General features: G+C 36.3%; 1 protein-coding gene across 4 annotated transcripts; it reads left to right on the top strand.

Annotated features, from left to right (window-relative positions):
* The first annotated feature begins 2,712 nt into the window (after positions 1–2,712).
* LOC122279603 lies at positions 2,713–10,962 on the top strand. Of its 4 annotated transcripts, none has more exons than XM_043090321.1 (6): positions 2,715–2,993; positions 3,076–3,154; positions 4,288–4,376; positions 4,643–6,622; positions 8,224–8,410; positions 9,822–10,962. In XM_043090321.1, the coding sequence occupies exons 4-6, from the start codon at positions 4,694–4,696 to the stop codon at positions 10,430–10,432; spliced, it is 2,727 nt and encodes a 908-aa protein (XP_042946255.1). In that variant the 5' UTR covers positions 2,715–2,993; positions 3,076–3,154; positions 4,288–4,376; positions 4,643–4,693; the 3' UTR covers positions 10,433–10,962. The 4 variants fall into 4 exon arrangements, with proteins under 4 accessions (XP_042946252.1, XP_042946255.1, XP_042946254.1 ...); XM_043090320.1 differs by having other exon boundaries at positions 4,212–4,376; XM_043090318.1 differs by having other exon boundaries at positions 2,713–3,154.
* Positions 10,963–13,671: the final 2,709 nt, after the last annotated feature.

Below are 13,671 nucleotides of genomic sequence, written 5' to 3'. Positions count from 1 at the left end.
TCGAAAAGAGACAAATTTCATACACGTACGTATTTCAGTTATATAAGGATAAACTCAACGTAAGATAAGCATTATAGGATAGTGACCTCGTACGAGGATAATCTAGTCCAGCAGATTTTCCCTATACATACCAGGTTACTACCAAGAACGAAGTTAAGCTGAATTATATACTTTTAAGAGATATTGTATTGATTTAAGCATCAGAATACTCTCAAGTGCACCCCACCAAAGTTCTCTTACTATTTGCAAGTGAACGGTTGCATAAGCGGTGGTAGAACACGTCCTTAACAATTAGTCTATATGATATTAAGTAATTAATAAATAAAATAAAAAATATTTTTAATTATTCAATATTATATTAAAAAGTGATTAAGGGATAATAATTTAAGATATATTTTAACTTTTTAAACATGTTTTGAAAATAAATTTATAAATTAATATAATTTAGGCCAGTTTAGATTGAGATTCGATTTCAACTAATTTTATCTCATCATTACAGTTTTATCAAATTTTTACACAAAATATAATAAACAATTCAACTTTTACAAATTCTAAAATAATAATAATATTAAAAAGTAATATTCTAATAATATTTTATTTAGAAAAATGCCAGGTAGACCAATGATTTATCGAGCATTTGCGTCAATAGGTGCATTTTTTTTTTGTATTTTTTTTTATATGTTAAGAAATGTATGGAATTGATTTTTTTATTTTTTTCTTAAATATTAAGAAAAATATTTCTTAATATTTAAGAAAAACCCAAAAAATAAAAAAAATAAAACAATCGATCAGCTACGGTAGACCATCGGTCTCAGTTGCATGATTATTTTGTTCAACTTTCAACTTTCACTTTATCTCATCTCAATTTACTATCTAAACCGCGTCTTAATATAAAGAGTCATTCTAGAGTCATCGAAACATCTCCTGAAAATACATCCCGAACCATGCATTTTATTTTTTTCCTTTCTTTTTTATACATTTTTTTAATCATCATAAACATTTAAAGAAAAACACAACATTATTTAAAATTCTTTCCTTAATTACTAAGTAAAAAAAAAAAAGTTCTCAGACTCATATTTGGGACACTATTTCGGTAGAAATAGTATTTCTCTAATATAAAGCGTTATATTTATTTTAAAATAAATATAATTTTATGTATTATATTAAAATCGGATACCCGGCCAGAAAATATCCGGATTTTAGAAATCGGATACCGGCCAGAATTTTTTTCGAATTCTTGCCTGTAACCATCTGGGTTCCGGATTGGGCTGAAAAAAATCCAACCCCGTTGCCCAGCCCTATTAAAATTGGAGAAATTCTAGTCCTAAGCCGGTCGATTGTTCCAACACCACACTCTGTGACCTGGCGAACCCGGTCTGGTCGCCATGTCACGGTTTTTCACATAAACGGCTCCACACCAAACCCACTTCATCTTCTCCTTAGCGCAAAAGCCAACGAAACGAAACCCACCCATTTTCTCCCCTCCTTAGTGCAGAAACCATGACCCATGCTGCTGCTCTTCTCCTTAGTGCAAAAACCAGCGATTCGAAAAACCACCCATTTCGTCTTCTCCTTAGTGCAGAAGTTGTGACCCACGCCATTGCTCTTCTCGTTTGTCTTCTCCTTAGCGCAGAAACCAGCGAACCAAAACCCACCCATTTCGTCTTCTCCTTAACACAGAAACCGTGACCCACGCCATTGCTCTTCTCCTTGGTGCAGAAACCAAACCCCACGCCATTTCTCCGTTTCTCTTCTCCTTCGTCTTTCTCCTTAAATGGTGGTACCGAGCTTGCATTCTGTAAATGACATTGATGAGAAGGAAGTAAAGATCACCCTTGCTCTGGGAAATTCTCTTTTCTCTGATTAACAAAATTGGTGGAGCGGAAAAGTGAAAGAACAATGCAACGAGCTGATACATGCAAGCTACGACAAGAGAAAGTGCCATGGCGATCTGAAACCATTCCTTCAATAGCAGAGGCCATGATCGACTCCAAGTTGGCAAAGCAGGAGATGTGGATACTGATGCAGAGGGAGGATTCGATAGGAAAAAGAAGGTTGGCACGAGCAATTGTAGAATCCATTTTTGGGTCTATTGATTTTCTACTCCATATGGACATGAAGAAAAGAGATAATGAATTGACCCCATATTCTAACATCCAGACGACAGCCGGCAGACCAGACGGTAGCCGGTATGCTCAACTTGAAACCGCAGACGATTTTGGGTTGGCCGATTGAAAGGGGCAACGCGTTGGAAGGACCTCGACCTCAACCAGTAGACGGTAGCCGGCAGACCAGACGGTAGCCGGTACGATCACTGACTGACGGCGGACAATTTGGGTTCGGCGAGCTGGAGGGACGATGCGTTGAAGGGAGCACGCAAATTCGAAGATATGGGGAGATTACGTTCATTTTATCTTACCTGGGTAAAATGGCAACGTTTTACTGTAGCATTAAAAAAAAATTTCACATCAATAAAATGTAGTGTATGTTACTATGCAGGCTTAAGTGTAGCATAACTCTTAAAATTGACTCGTTTTCATTAATTAAAACTTAAAAGCAGCCACGACGACACACACCGCTAAGAAAGAAACGAAAAGAAAGGAAAGCATGGGAACGTGGCAAAGTAATTAGCGGGGGAGACTGGGAGCAACTGGCAGTGACGCAGAGTGGAAGGAGACAACAGAAGACTTGCCCGCCAAGAGGGGTAGACATGCTGTCAGTACTTCCCTATTTTTGAATGTTCAAAAACCCCACCCCCCACCCTCTGTCGCTGAGTCCCTCTCACATTCACGGATTCCCACTCTCTCTCTATCTCTCGTCGACGCTTCTCACTAACTAAACTGACCCATCTTTAATGCTCGTCCTTCTTCCTTTCTCTTCAAGATCCGGCCTTTAGATTTCGTCACCCTTTCTGCAACCTACTCAGTTCCTTTTTTCCTTTCTCTCTCGCCCTTTCTTTTCTCGCGAGCGTGTTTACGAAGTTTCCAATTCAGGTTTCTTCTAACGCATTTCGTTTTCGGTTTCTTTTGTTTTGAAAGAAACTACTTTTGATGAGTGAGGATGGACAATTTCCAGGAAAAGGGGTCCAAAATTGCAGGCATTGATGATCGGACCTCGGGCGGAAGGTTTTTCTCGACGGGACGAACTCCCCGAGGTCAGCTTGTTTTTCCTTTTTTCGAACAATTGTTATGTAGTCTTCGCTCTGGTTGGTTGCTGAGAAACGTGAGGAAAAGAAAGAGTTTTCATATTTTAAATTTTCTTTTCTCTGGGCCTTTGTCTTTTTGGTTTCTGGTTTGGAAACAAAATGACGAACCGACTGCTGAGCCAGAGATTTGAATTGGGCTCAGGTGATAGAAAAGAGTTCATAATTTTTTTGGTACCCTTCTTTTCTTGCTTGCCTTTTCTTATCTAACATATGAAGCCCGTTTGTTCACCGAGAAAGTCGACAAAACTAAAGAAGAAAATGATTGAAACTCTTTGTTTTTGTCCGATCTTTGGTTTTCCGAAAATGAAATAATTTTAATAAAACAGTAGAATAATGATAAAGATCGTGGAATTCAAGTTTTCATTTCTTCGAGTTATTTTCTCTAAAGATAAAGTTCCTAGCTCATTTTCTTCTTCTTTGATTGTTCTGTTTGTGCAATGTAGAGATCATCAACTAGGTTTAATTTTGGTTTTTCTTATGGTTTTCGTTAAAGTCAATTTTGGAATTTGCAAGGGTGACTTTTCTGTAGTGGCATCAACCATGATTTTGTTTGCTTCCTTAATTAGTTCTAGGGATATGATGGAAAATCATTGCATTTCCAGCTTGACTACTGATTACTCTTAAAAGCGTTATTTTTAATTTATTTCCTCTCTCTCCAAGTTCTCTTTTATTTTTTCACTGCTTTTTCTCGAAGATAAAAATTTTTCCTATGGTCTCTGCTTGCTATTTCCTTGGATTTTGCCTTTTTATCGATTGATTTGCTTTTGTGTTTCCTTCGTTCGTTTGATTCTCTTAAAAATAATGATTCCTGCCTCGGGTTTCCATCAAATAGCAGGGAAGGTGCTTTTAAATTTCTTACCAAAATAATAAGGTTTCCAAGCTGTTGCTAATTTCTTTTCATTTAGGGGTTTCGTCACAATGTATGTCCGAATAGGCGTACACTGTTCACTGAATATTTCTTGGCTTTGGATTCTTCTAATTTTTTAAACTTTGCTTTCTTCAAAAGGTCTCGAGAAGCTCCTTTCCCACTTTTACTAGTCATGGATGGTCACGCTAATGTCATTATGGGGATTCATTTCCAGGAAACAAGAAGGTTCAACAGCAGAGGAACTTTCTGAAATTGGCCTCTGATTCTACTCCGTGCAGTAGTGGTACCGCGGATGAAAACTCGGTGCGCTTGTTTTCTTTTTATTTTGTTTGTACTGAAATTTACTCATTGATTTGTTTTCTTATAATTTTTACTGAAATTTTATAACTAATTTGTTTCTCTTTTTCTTCTTAGTAAATTTTGTCAAAGCAACAACTTTTCCAAGTTTTATTAATTTCACTCTCTCTCTCTCTCTCTCTGTTTTTTGGTATATCTTTTCTGTTCTGAATTTACATATGCATAAAAAAATCTGAACTAAGTGTTATGTGAAATGCATTTGGCCTTTGCAGTTCACATTTGAACTGGGGTGGCGATATTTAAACCAAGTCGTTGGGACTCCGATGAAGAAGTTATTAGCTGAAGAGATGTTGAGAGAAACTGAATACAAAAGGAGGTCTCCAAGTGTTATTGCCAGATTGATGGGTCTTGATGGGCTGCCACCACGGCAGCCTGCTCACAAACAACAAAAGAAGTCCTCGGAGAACTATATTAAGAGGGCAACATCAGTAGAGAGAGCTCCAAAGAGTGGATCATTTTATGACCATCGATCATCTAGAAGGAACTCAAAGGAGCAGGAAGAGTTTAAGGATGTATATGAGGTTTTGGAAACATCAAAGATAGAGAGTAGCAGTTGTTCATCACTGGGGCTTACAAACTCAAAGCTTTCCGATGCTGAGATGGCATTTATTCAGCCGAAGTTCATGGATGCTAAACATCTTTCAAGTGATCAAAAGTTACAGTATATGAAGGAGTACCACGATGCACTTGAGGTACCAGACTCCAATAAAGATCGTCTGCTGAAATTTCTACAACAACCAGATTCATTGTTCACAAAACATGTACATGATCTGAGAGGTGCTCCTCCCCAAACTCATCAGGGTTGCATGGCAGCTAAGGAGTTGTCAGGTGCTCATAAGTATGAAAGTGGTGAACTTGGGAAGTCAGTGAGACAAACTCTTAGATCTCCCCAGAACCATTGCGATGGTCTTTTTGCCTACCCTGACTGCAGATATGCTAATGCTCTTAATATGACAAAAACTCCATTTGAACAGAAGGATGACTTGGTCCCTTTACCTACAACTATAGTTGTGTTAAAACCGAACATTGGGAAGGCCAAGAATGGTACCAGCTGTGATTCATCACCTTGTTCTTCACATGCTAGCCTGTCAGATTGTAGGGTGCACACAGAATTTCCGAGTAGCAAAAATAGGAAGGGAGACCTAAAGGGGGCAAAGAATTTTCCTGATAGTGTGGGGCTTTCAAGTCACAAGTCCAGAGAATCTAGAGAACTTGCGAGGGAAATAACTAAAAAAATGAGAAATAGCTTCGGTAGTGGTTCTATGAAAATTTCATCTGCTGGATTTAGAGGATACGCTGGGGATGAGAGTTCATGTGACATGTCTGGGAATGAATCAGAGGCGATTACAGTGGAATCAAGAAATTCATTTGACTTGAGTAACCGGTACAAGCCTTCATCATACCTTTTGGCTGAATCCTCTGTGAGCAAGGAGGCAAAGAAGAGACTCTCAGAGAGGTGGAAAATGACCAACAAGTCTCAAGAGCAGGGAGTTGTTAGTAAGGGCAGCACACTGGCTGAAATGCTTGCTATCCCTGATAAGTACTTAATGCCAGCAGATTTAAATGGCATGATTGTCGGGGACAAAATTAATGACAAATTTTCAAGTAATGATAGACCAAATGGATGGGTTGAACCTCTGGGAATTAGCAGTAGGGATGGCTGGATGGATGGATCTATCAGAAACTTATCAAGATCTAGATCTCTTCCTGCTTCTTCTAGTGCTTTTGGAAGTCCCAAGACAAGCATACACAGCGAAACGTTTTATCATAAAACATATCTCATGCCAAAAGAGGCCTCGAGGAAGGAAAAAAGCAAGAGAATAAAGGGTTACTCTGATGGGAGGCATGGACCAGTCCCTAGAAAATCAAGATCTAGTAGTAAGAAATCTCATTCTTCAAGCTGCACAGTCAGGGAAAGTAAAGATTGTTTGGTAGAGGTTCATACAAGCCAGAATCAAGTGGTGGCTAGCTTTGAAAGGATTGATCTAGCTGAAAAAGATGTTATGATCTTTGAGTCATTAGTTAGCATTGACAATCATGCGAGTCCAGTTCCCAAAAATGTGGGGGAAGTGAGAGAAGAGACTATGGCCATGCCCTCTGAAACTCCTGATGAGTTGCTACGAGAAATATCAGGTGGCAAGGGTGGCAAGGACGATATCTCTGCTGGTGGCCAAGATATCTTAACTACACAAGTATAGTCTTTAACCTTTTATATATATATATATATATAAATATATATATATATATATATATATATATATATATATATATATATATTTCTGGCTGGTGTTTAAATCTTCTTAGCATATTTCTGATGCATTCATGATAGACAAGCTGTGGAAATCTATTACTTCCAATATACCGTTAGCTTCCATTATGTGAATCGACCCACTACTCTCTTTTCGTTTTTCCCCTTTGTAATTGGATCTTGCTGTTCAGAAATTAGTCAGCTACATGTGGGTCTTTACAAACATGTGAGAGGCCTTTAGTTGCATTTTGTTCCTTTTTATTCGATTTAACATTAATATCATTTTCATAAATGTTGATTTGTATCTTATGGAAAACCTGGCCATTGTACTTTTGCTTTAAAGTTCTTTTGCAATTTTGAATGATGGATTTTCTCTCTCTTTGCTTTTTTTTGAGGAGCTGTTATGCACCTTTTGTTCTACTAGGAACTCCAGTTTTTCAACTAGCTGCCACTTGAAGAATTCCAAAACACTTATTATCCCTACTCCTACATCAATACTTTATCATTCCTTTTGCATTGAAAAGAAAACAAAGAACAGAGAGGGAAAGAATCCATGTCTTATTTTTAAGGCCAGGGATGCTCTTTTGGGCGTTGCAGTAGGCTTTTGACCTACATGAAAGGATTCTCTGAAGATAAGTGCTCCAACGACTAAAAGATTACACAAAAGTAAACTTATAAAATGACGTACCACATCAAGCCACCTTAATTTGCGAGTTTACTTTTGTGGCCAAAGTAATTCTCTTTTCTAATTCCTGTGTCTACCTGTGCAGGCTACATGCATTGGTCAATTATGAGAGAAATTGACTCAATTTTTTTTCTTGAGAAAGTTGCAACTTTTTAACTACTTCAAACGACTTTTGATTTAATTATTATTCTATGACATCTAGTTTCCTAGTTGAGGACATATTCATGGAACACCACTAGTCGTGCTAGAACGAATGCAGGCCTGTAACCTGAATTTAGTATATTTTTTGTTAACGATATGTTCAAACTGACTGCAGTTCTTTTACTTTCTAACTGATATTAGAATCATATTTGCTTAGATGTGGGCCATTGTGCTTGGAATGTCTATTTTTCCTTAGAACCACAATCTGCATGCAATTATTTAGATGGTTGTTAGATATTTATAACCCACTCTATCCATGAATTATTTCTGCCAGTGAGTGTTAGCTCTGGTATGCCCTCTTTTCATATTAATTGGGAGAAGGGGGTGGGTGGATGAGAGTGAGTTCAAGATGTAATGCCCCAATGAAAGGCTCAAACCACATGGCGTATACTCCAAAAGGACTAGTCAATGATACAATTGGAGTTTCATTGGAACATTATAAAGAGCAAGAACTTCTCCTTCCCAAGCAATGTGGGATCCTATACACCACTTATCCTTATCCTTATCATATGGGGGGATGCAACTTAGATATTAAGAAAAACCTTTGCGTTTTTTCTTCTCAATATAGAACTCCTTATATTTTCAGCTCAGTTGAATGTATGGCATCTTCAATTTTGCATCAGGATAGTTTTGGTTCTCACCATTTTGTGATATTCCAGGAACCATCGATGGGGTCATTTGAGGAAGGTTCGGTTTCCTTGCTTCATCCTCTGCCTGGACTAGAATCGCCAATTAGCTCCAAGGATGCTGATCAGCCCAGTCCAGTTTCAGTTATGGAAGCTCCATTTACGGATGATCTGTCATCATGTTCCGAATGCTTTGAGAGTCTCAGTGCTGACCTCCATGGTAAATTTGAAGTTATTGCTTCTGAATTCTCAAGTGTGCGGGTCCTTCTAGGAATTAAAGTGCATTTTGTGTTCCACAGAATATCTAGATGCTTGTTTTCCAATCAAAATATTGTGAAAGCAATTTTAAACATATAAACTATTCATACACCTGTGTGTTGTGCAAGAACAGCTAGATTTTCTAAATGAAAAATATTTTATGTTACTAGGGTAGCCTACCTCGAGGCATGATGAATAAATGGAACCTTTAAAAGAGTGTCAATATTAGCAGGTTGATCTCCAAGATTTAAGCTAACTTGATCCTTCTATAGTGTGTTGAAGTAACCTTGGTTAGTTTAGTAAGAACAAAAATGTAGGCGTGGCTCTATAGTATTGATTTTCTTTTATAATAATAGATTTTTTATAATACTGTAACATTTTCATTTAATGGTAATATTCATTGAAGATTCTATAGTATGTAGATGGATAGATTAGGAAAAGGAAAAATCTAGTTGCAAGCGCAATTGTGCACAAATATATGCACCAATCTAATGTGATTGGTCAAAAAGTAGATTTTATTGAAAATAGTGCTAATTTAAATTTTAAATATGAATGAATTAGTATTGGTACGTAGATTAGTATGCAACTCTGTTTGTACATAGCAAAACTCGAAAAGGAAAAATCTTGTAATTTAAAATTACAGTGGTAGTATAACATTTGAAATCAATTACCTGTTAAGTAATAACCGTCCGATCTAAATTGTGGGCCATTGTTAAACTCAAAGTTACTCAAAGTTTAGTGTAAATGCTGTTAGATCTTTACTGAAATGCTGTACCTCATCTGATACAGATCAGATATGCCAGTCCTTTTTCAGCATTTTGCTTTATGGTCCTATTTTCCTTTAAATCATCATCCAATATACTTCCTTTTGTGACTTTATCCTGAATATTTTGGCATTAAACTGATTCATGTGGCACCTTCAAATAAAATTTTTTCACTCCTTACAAACTTCAGTACCAGGTTTACAAGCAGATCACCTCAACCAATTTTTTTTCTAAATTTCTTTTCATGTGAAGCTGTCGCATAGACAATCTTATTAGAATGTCTGGAGTCAAACTCAGTTTTTCTAATAATCCTAAGAATCTGAATAGAATATGCTTTTACCACAATTGCAAGTCTCTGGTGGGATTTGGATGCAACTTAAACATTTTTTCCACCTCTTGCATCCAAGCTCAAATCATTATATCCTAATCTTATGCCTTCATCATTTTGTCTAAACTTTGGGCCACTTTACCTATTTGGTTCAATTGCTTTATAGTTAAAAAATTGAGAAATCAATATTGTTTGAATCCTTCTATTCCATATGATTGCAAGTTCCTTTTTTCCCCCCAAGATTTTCAGCCACTCATATTTGTTGCCTTTTCTGATTCTAGGTCTTCGGATGCAACTTCAGCTACTCAAATTGGAGTCAGAAACATCTGCAGAGGGACCCATGCTCATATCTTGTGATGAAGATGTTGGTGAAGGATCCGTTTTGAATGAGAAGGGAGTTTGTGGAACTGAAGAGAGTTGGCAGCCTACCTACATAATTGATGTCTTAAATGAATCTGGTTTTAATGATTGTGATCCTAATACGTTCACGGCTATCTGGCACTCTTTAGAATGCCCCGTGGATCCCATTGTATTCGAAGAACTTGAGAAGAAGTACCATGGCCGGACTTCTTGTGCAAGGTCGGAAAGGAGGTTACTCTTTGACCGTATAAATTCAGCACTCCTGGAGATCCACCAGCAATTCATGCGTTCACATCCATGGGTGAAGCCTGCAACGATGGCTGGTTCTAAGTGGATTAAAGATGGGTTCCAAGATTGTTTCTCTGTGTTGCTAGCAGAGCAAGAGGTGGAGAAATTGAATGAAGACATTTTGGGGAATGTCCTGACAAGGGAGTCATGGTGGTTGGGTTTGGGTGACGGCATTGATGTAATAGGTGGAGAAATTGAAAGATTGTTGACAGATGAGCTAGTAGCAGAGTTCTTGGCTCTGTAGTGTAGTGATTTGGAACCACGGCTCTATTTTGTTCAGGGCATTACATGTGTGTAAATGAACCTATTAGATGCTCATTTCACGAGAGAATGAATAAGAGGATCAAAATCAAAATCCTTTCAACAAAAAGAAGAGTCGGGCTGTAGGAATGAAAGTGGGATACCAAAATGAGAAGGTGGTTATAAAGACATCATTATCTAAGGCGGCACCCTTATGATTATAAGGGTTGAGAGTTTAATCAAAATTAGTGCTCAATTGTTTTAGGGCGATTGGATTTATGTATAGGTTTGTAACGTATTTGAGCAGATATCATGTAACAAAGTTCAAGTAATGAAGGAGGTGATATATAATTGGGATAAATTGTCTTGTTAATATGTAGGGGCATGGTGTTAAATTACTTTGAGAGGGTTATGGTTGTCTTGCACTGTTCTTATTATTATATTTTGGGTTGATGTCAATGGAGTGGGTTTTTTGTGGTGGACTATTACCTAATTAAATTAGAATTCCATTGTCATAGAGAGGTTGAAATTTCATATTGTTGAGTGGATTTTGGTGCTGTTGCACCATTTTTAGGAAAAATTCTTGTTTACAGCTTTGGGATTTGAACTTTTTACATGTAGTTGCAGTTTAAAAAATCTCAAGTTAGTTCAAAGGCTCGTTTGGAAGTTAGATTAAACTGAGATTAAATTAATTTAGTCTAATTTTAAGTTAAGTTTAACATTAAAATACTCAACTTTCAAATCACTAAATTTATCTTAACTCAAAATCTCTTTACATATAGGATTTATAATTTTTTTCAACTTAACACCTCTCTACACATGAGATTTATAATATTTTTTAACTTTTCATAAATATATTTAAACTTATCTTAACATCTAAACATATTTAAACTTATCTTAGGTAGGTTTCATAAAACTCACTCAACCTTCTCAACTTATTACTATTCATAAAAAATTCAACTCATCTTAAATTAACTCAACATCCAAACGAGACTTAAAAATTGACGGAAAAAAAGGTTGACTAAACAAATAATTGGCACATCATAACGAATCATAAGAGGACATGTCCTATGTACACACAAGTAGTATTTAAAAAATGTGTTGTTTTTTTTAAAGCAAGGTCTTGCATCGACAAAAGATAACATCAGCTCCTAAATATATACATACATCTAAGGTGGGTCTTTCCCATTATGAAAGTCTAAAAGACAAGAAGGGATAGATATGAGGGGTATCCTTCCATATAAATAATTGGAAGCCTCTCATTGAGTAATGAAATGCGCATATTGATTGTAATCTCGATGTATTTTTTGAATACTTTAATTATCAAAAGATTGAAAAAGTATTCTTGTGTCTTTGATTATAGGCCCAATTATCCAATCCAAAAGACTTTTATGGCTCCTCTATTGCACTTTTAACCACTTGATGGTTTCCACCAATTGTATTCTTCCTGATAAGTTGAATCTCAGCTTTCGTAATGCTAGTGTATAATGCTGTAGCTTCTCCTTGGTTAGGATTCTGGTTAGTAATGTAACTGGTTATGACAAAAACCACAGTGCCCATCTTCTGATTTGCAAATAGCAGCAATAGTGCTACTAGGATTCCTCATACCTACATCAAATGTTAGCAAATAATGGCCTTTTGGACCTTTGGTATTGCCTTTCAATTCCTAGGATTGTTTAGAATTTTATTGCCCCAAGCATTACAATGTTCTTTAAAATGAGTAAGACTCATTTTGATAAATTTGATAAATTCATAACAATGGACTGCATATGTTAGCAAATAATGGCCAAGGGGACTGTCTCCACAAAACTCTAGAAAAAGTGCATTTCACGAACAAATGAGTAAGACTCTCTTCTTCAAATTCACTTATGGGGCAGATTAATTAGCTGTCACTCAGAGGAAGACAACTTTTCAGAATGGATCTTGTGGGTAGGATATTGTTGAGAGTTTTCCAGATGAGCATCTTTAATCTAACCTGTATGTTTAGTCTCCAAACTTTTTTCCACATAGCAGGGGCTATTTCTGATTGGTGTTGATTAGAGGACTGACTGATAGCTTTGTCGTTAGATTTCACAGAAAAGTTTACTGAGGTATTTAAAGTCCATACCACCTTACCCCTCCTAGAATGAAAATTATTCTATGCTCAGGGGATTTTTAGTATCTTAGTCACTATGTTTTGATGGAAGAGGGTTTGAAGTAAAAGGGTGTTCCATCTTCTGGATCCCTCTAAAGTCAGTCTAGAAACTATTAAGTTTGGATCAATGTGACTGGATTCAGATTGAGAAATGGAAAGAAAGGTATTTTGAGCTAGTATCCATGGGTCTCCCCAAACTCTAGTATGTATCCCATTATTAATTTAAGAGTAATTCTATGTACAACTATGAAGTATGTAAACGCTGCGTAATCGTTTTTAAAAAAGAGTGAGATCCACTATTAAATTTTTTTTTTTTTTCATGTGGATCCCATGTTGTATTCACTTTTTTCAAAGCGATTACGTAACAGTTGCACAATTCATAGTTACAAATATCTTTTATCTTAATCTAAATATTTCTCTTTAGTAGATCTCTTTAATGTAAATTCCATTCCAAAACCAAGAGTCTGGCTTCTTTGGTGAGATTTGTAGGACCGGAGTTTTTGAGATATTTGCTCTCTAGGATTGTCTTCCAATTGAAATTGCTACCATTAACCATCTGTCAACTCAGCTTACAAAGATAGCTTTGTTGAAGTTTGAGGTTAGTTTGTAAAAAATGCATTGTTATTAAGGACTTTTGACTTAGCATACATATGAAAAAATAGAAATAAACGAAAAAAAAAGTTAAAATAGATTTTGGCCTTAGTTTAGTTTTGTCTTTCTTCTGAAGCAAGGATTTATCTTTCATTGTTGAGCTCTCTGCCGCTTGGAGTTGGTGGACATTCAAGATTCATTGGTTGGAAGAAAAATAATAGATCGGTACTTTTTGTTATTGGTGTCTTTAGAGAAGACATTGACATCATATATATATTGTATAGTATTGTATTGTATTAGGGATATTTTTATCAATTTTTTGAAAATGAATGGCCATCTAGAGGACTTAAAAAAAAAATATTTTTCTAAAAATGAATTTGAGATTGGAGGATAAATTTCTCAAAAGAATGAAGAAATTAAAGGCACGTGGCATCCACATTAATCATCATCAAATGTAATTTGCAAGAGGTTCATTTTCTCATTTGGTATTTTACCTTGAATTTTTTGGCTATATATAC

This window comes from Carya illinoinensis, chromosome 10 (genome assembly GCF_018687715.1).
Source record: "Carya illinoinensis cultivar Pawnee chromosome 10, C.illinoinensisPawnee_v1, whole genome shotgun sequence".
NCBI classification, from domain to species: domain Eukaryota; kingdom Viridiplantae; phylum Streptophyta; class Magnoliopsida; order Fagales; family Juglandaceae; genus Carya; species Carya illinoinensis.
This window is presented reverse-complemented; position numbering and strand designations above follow the sequence as displayed.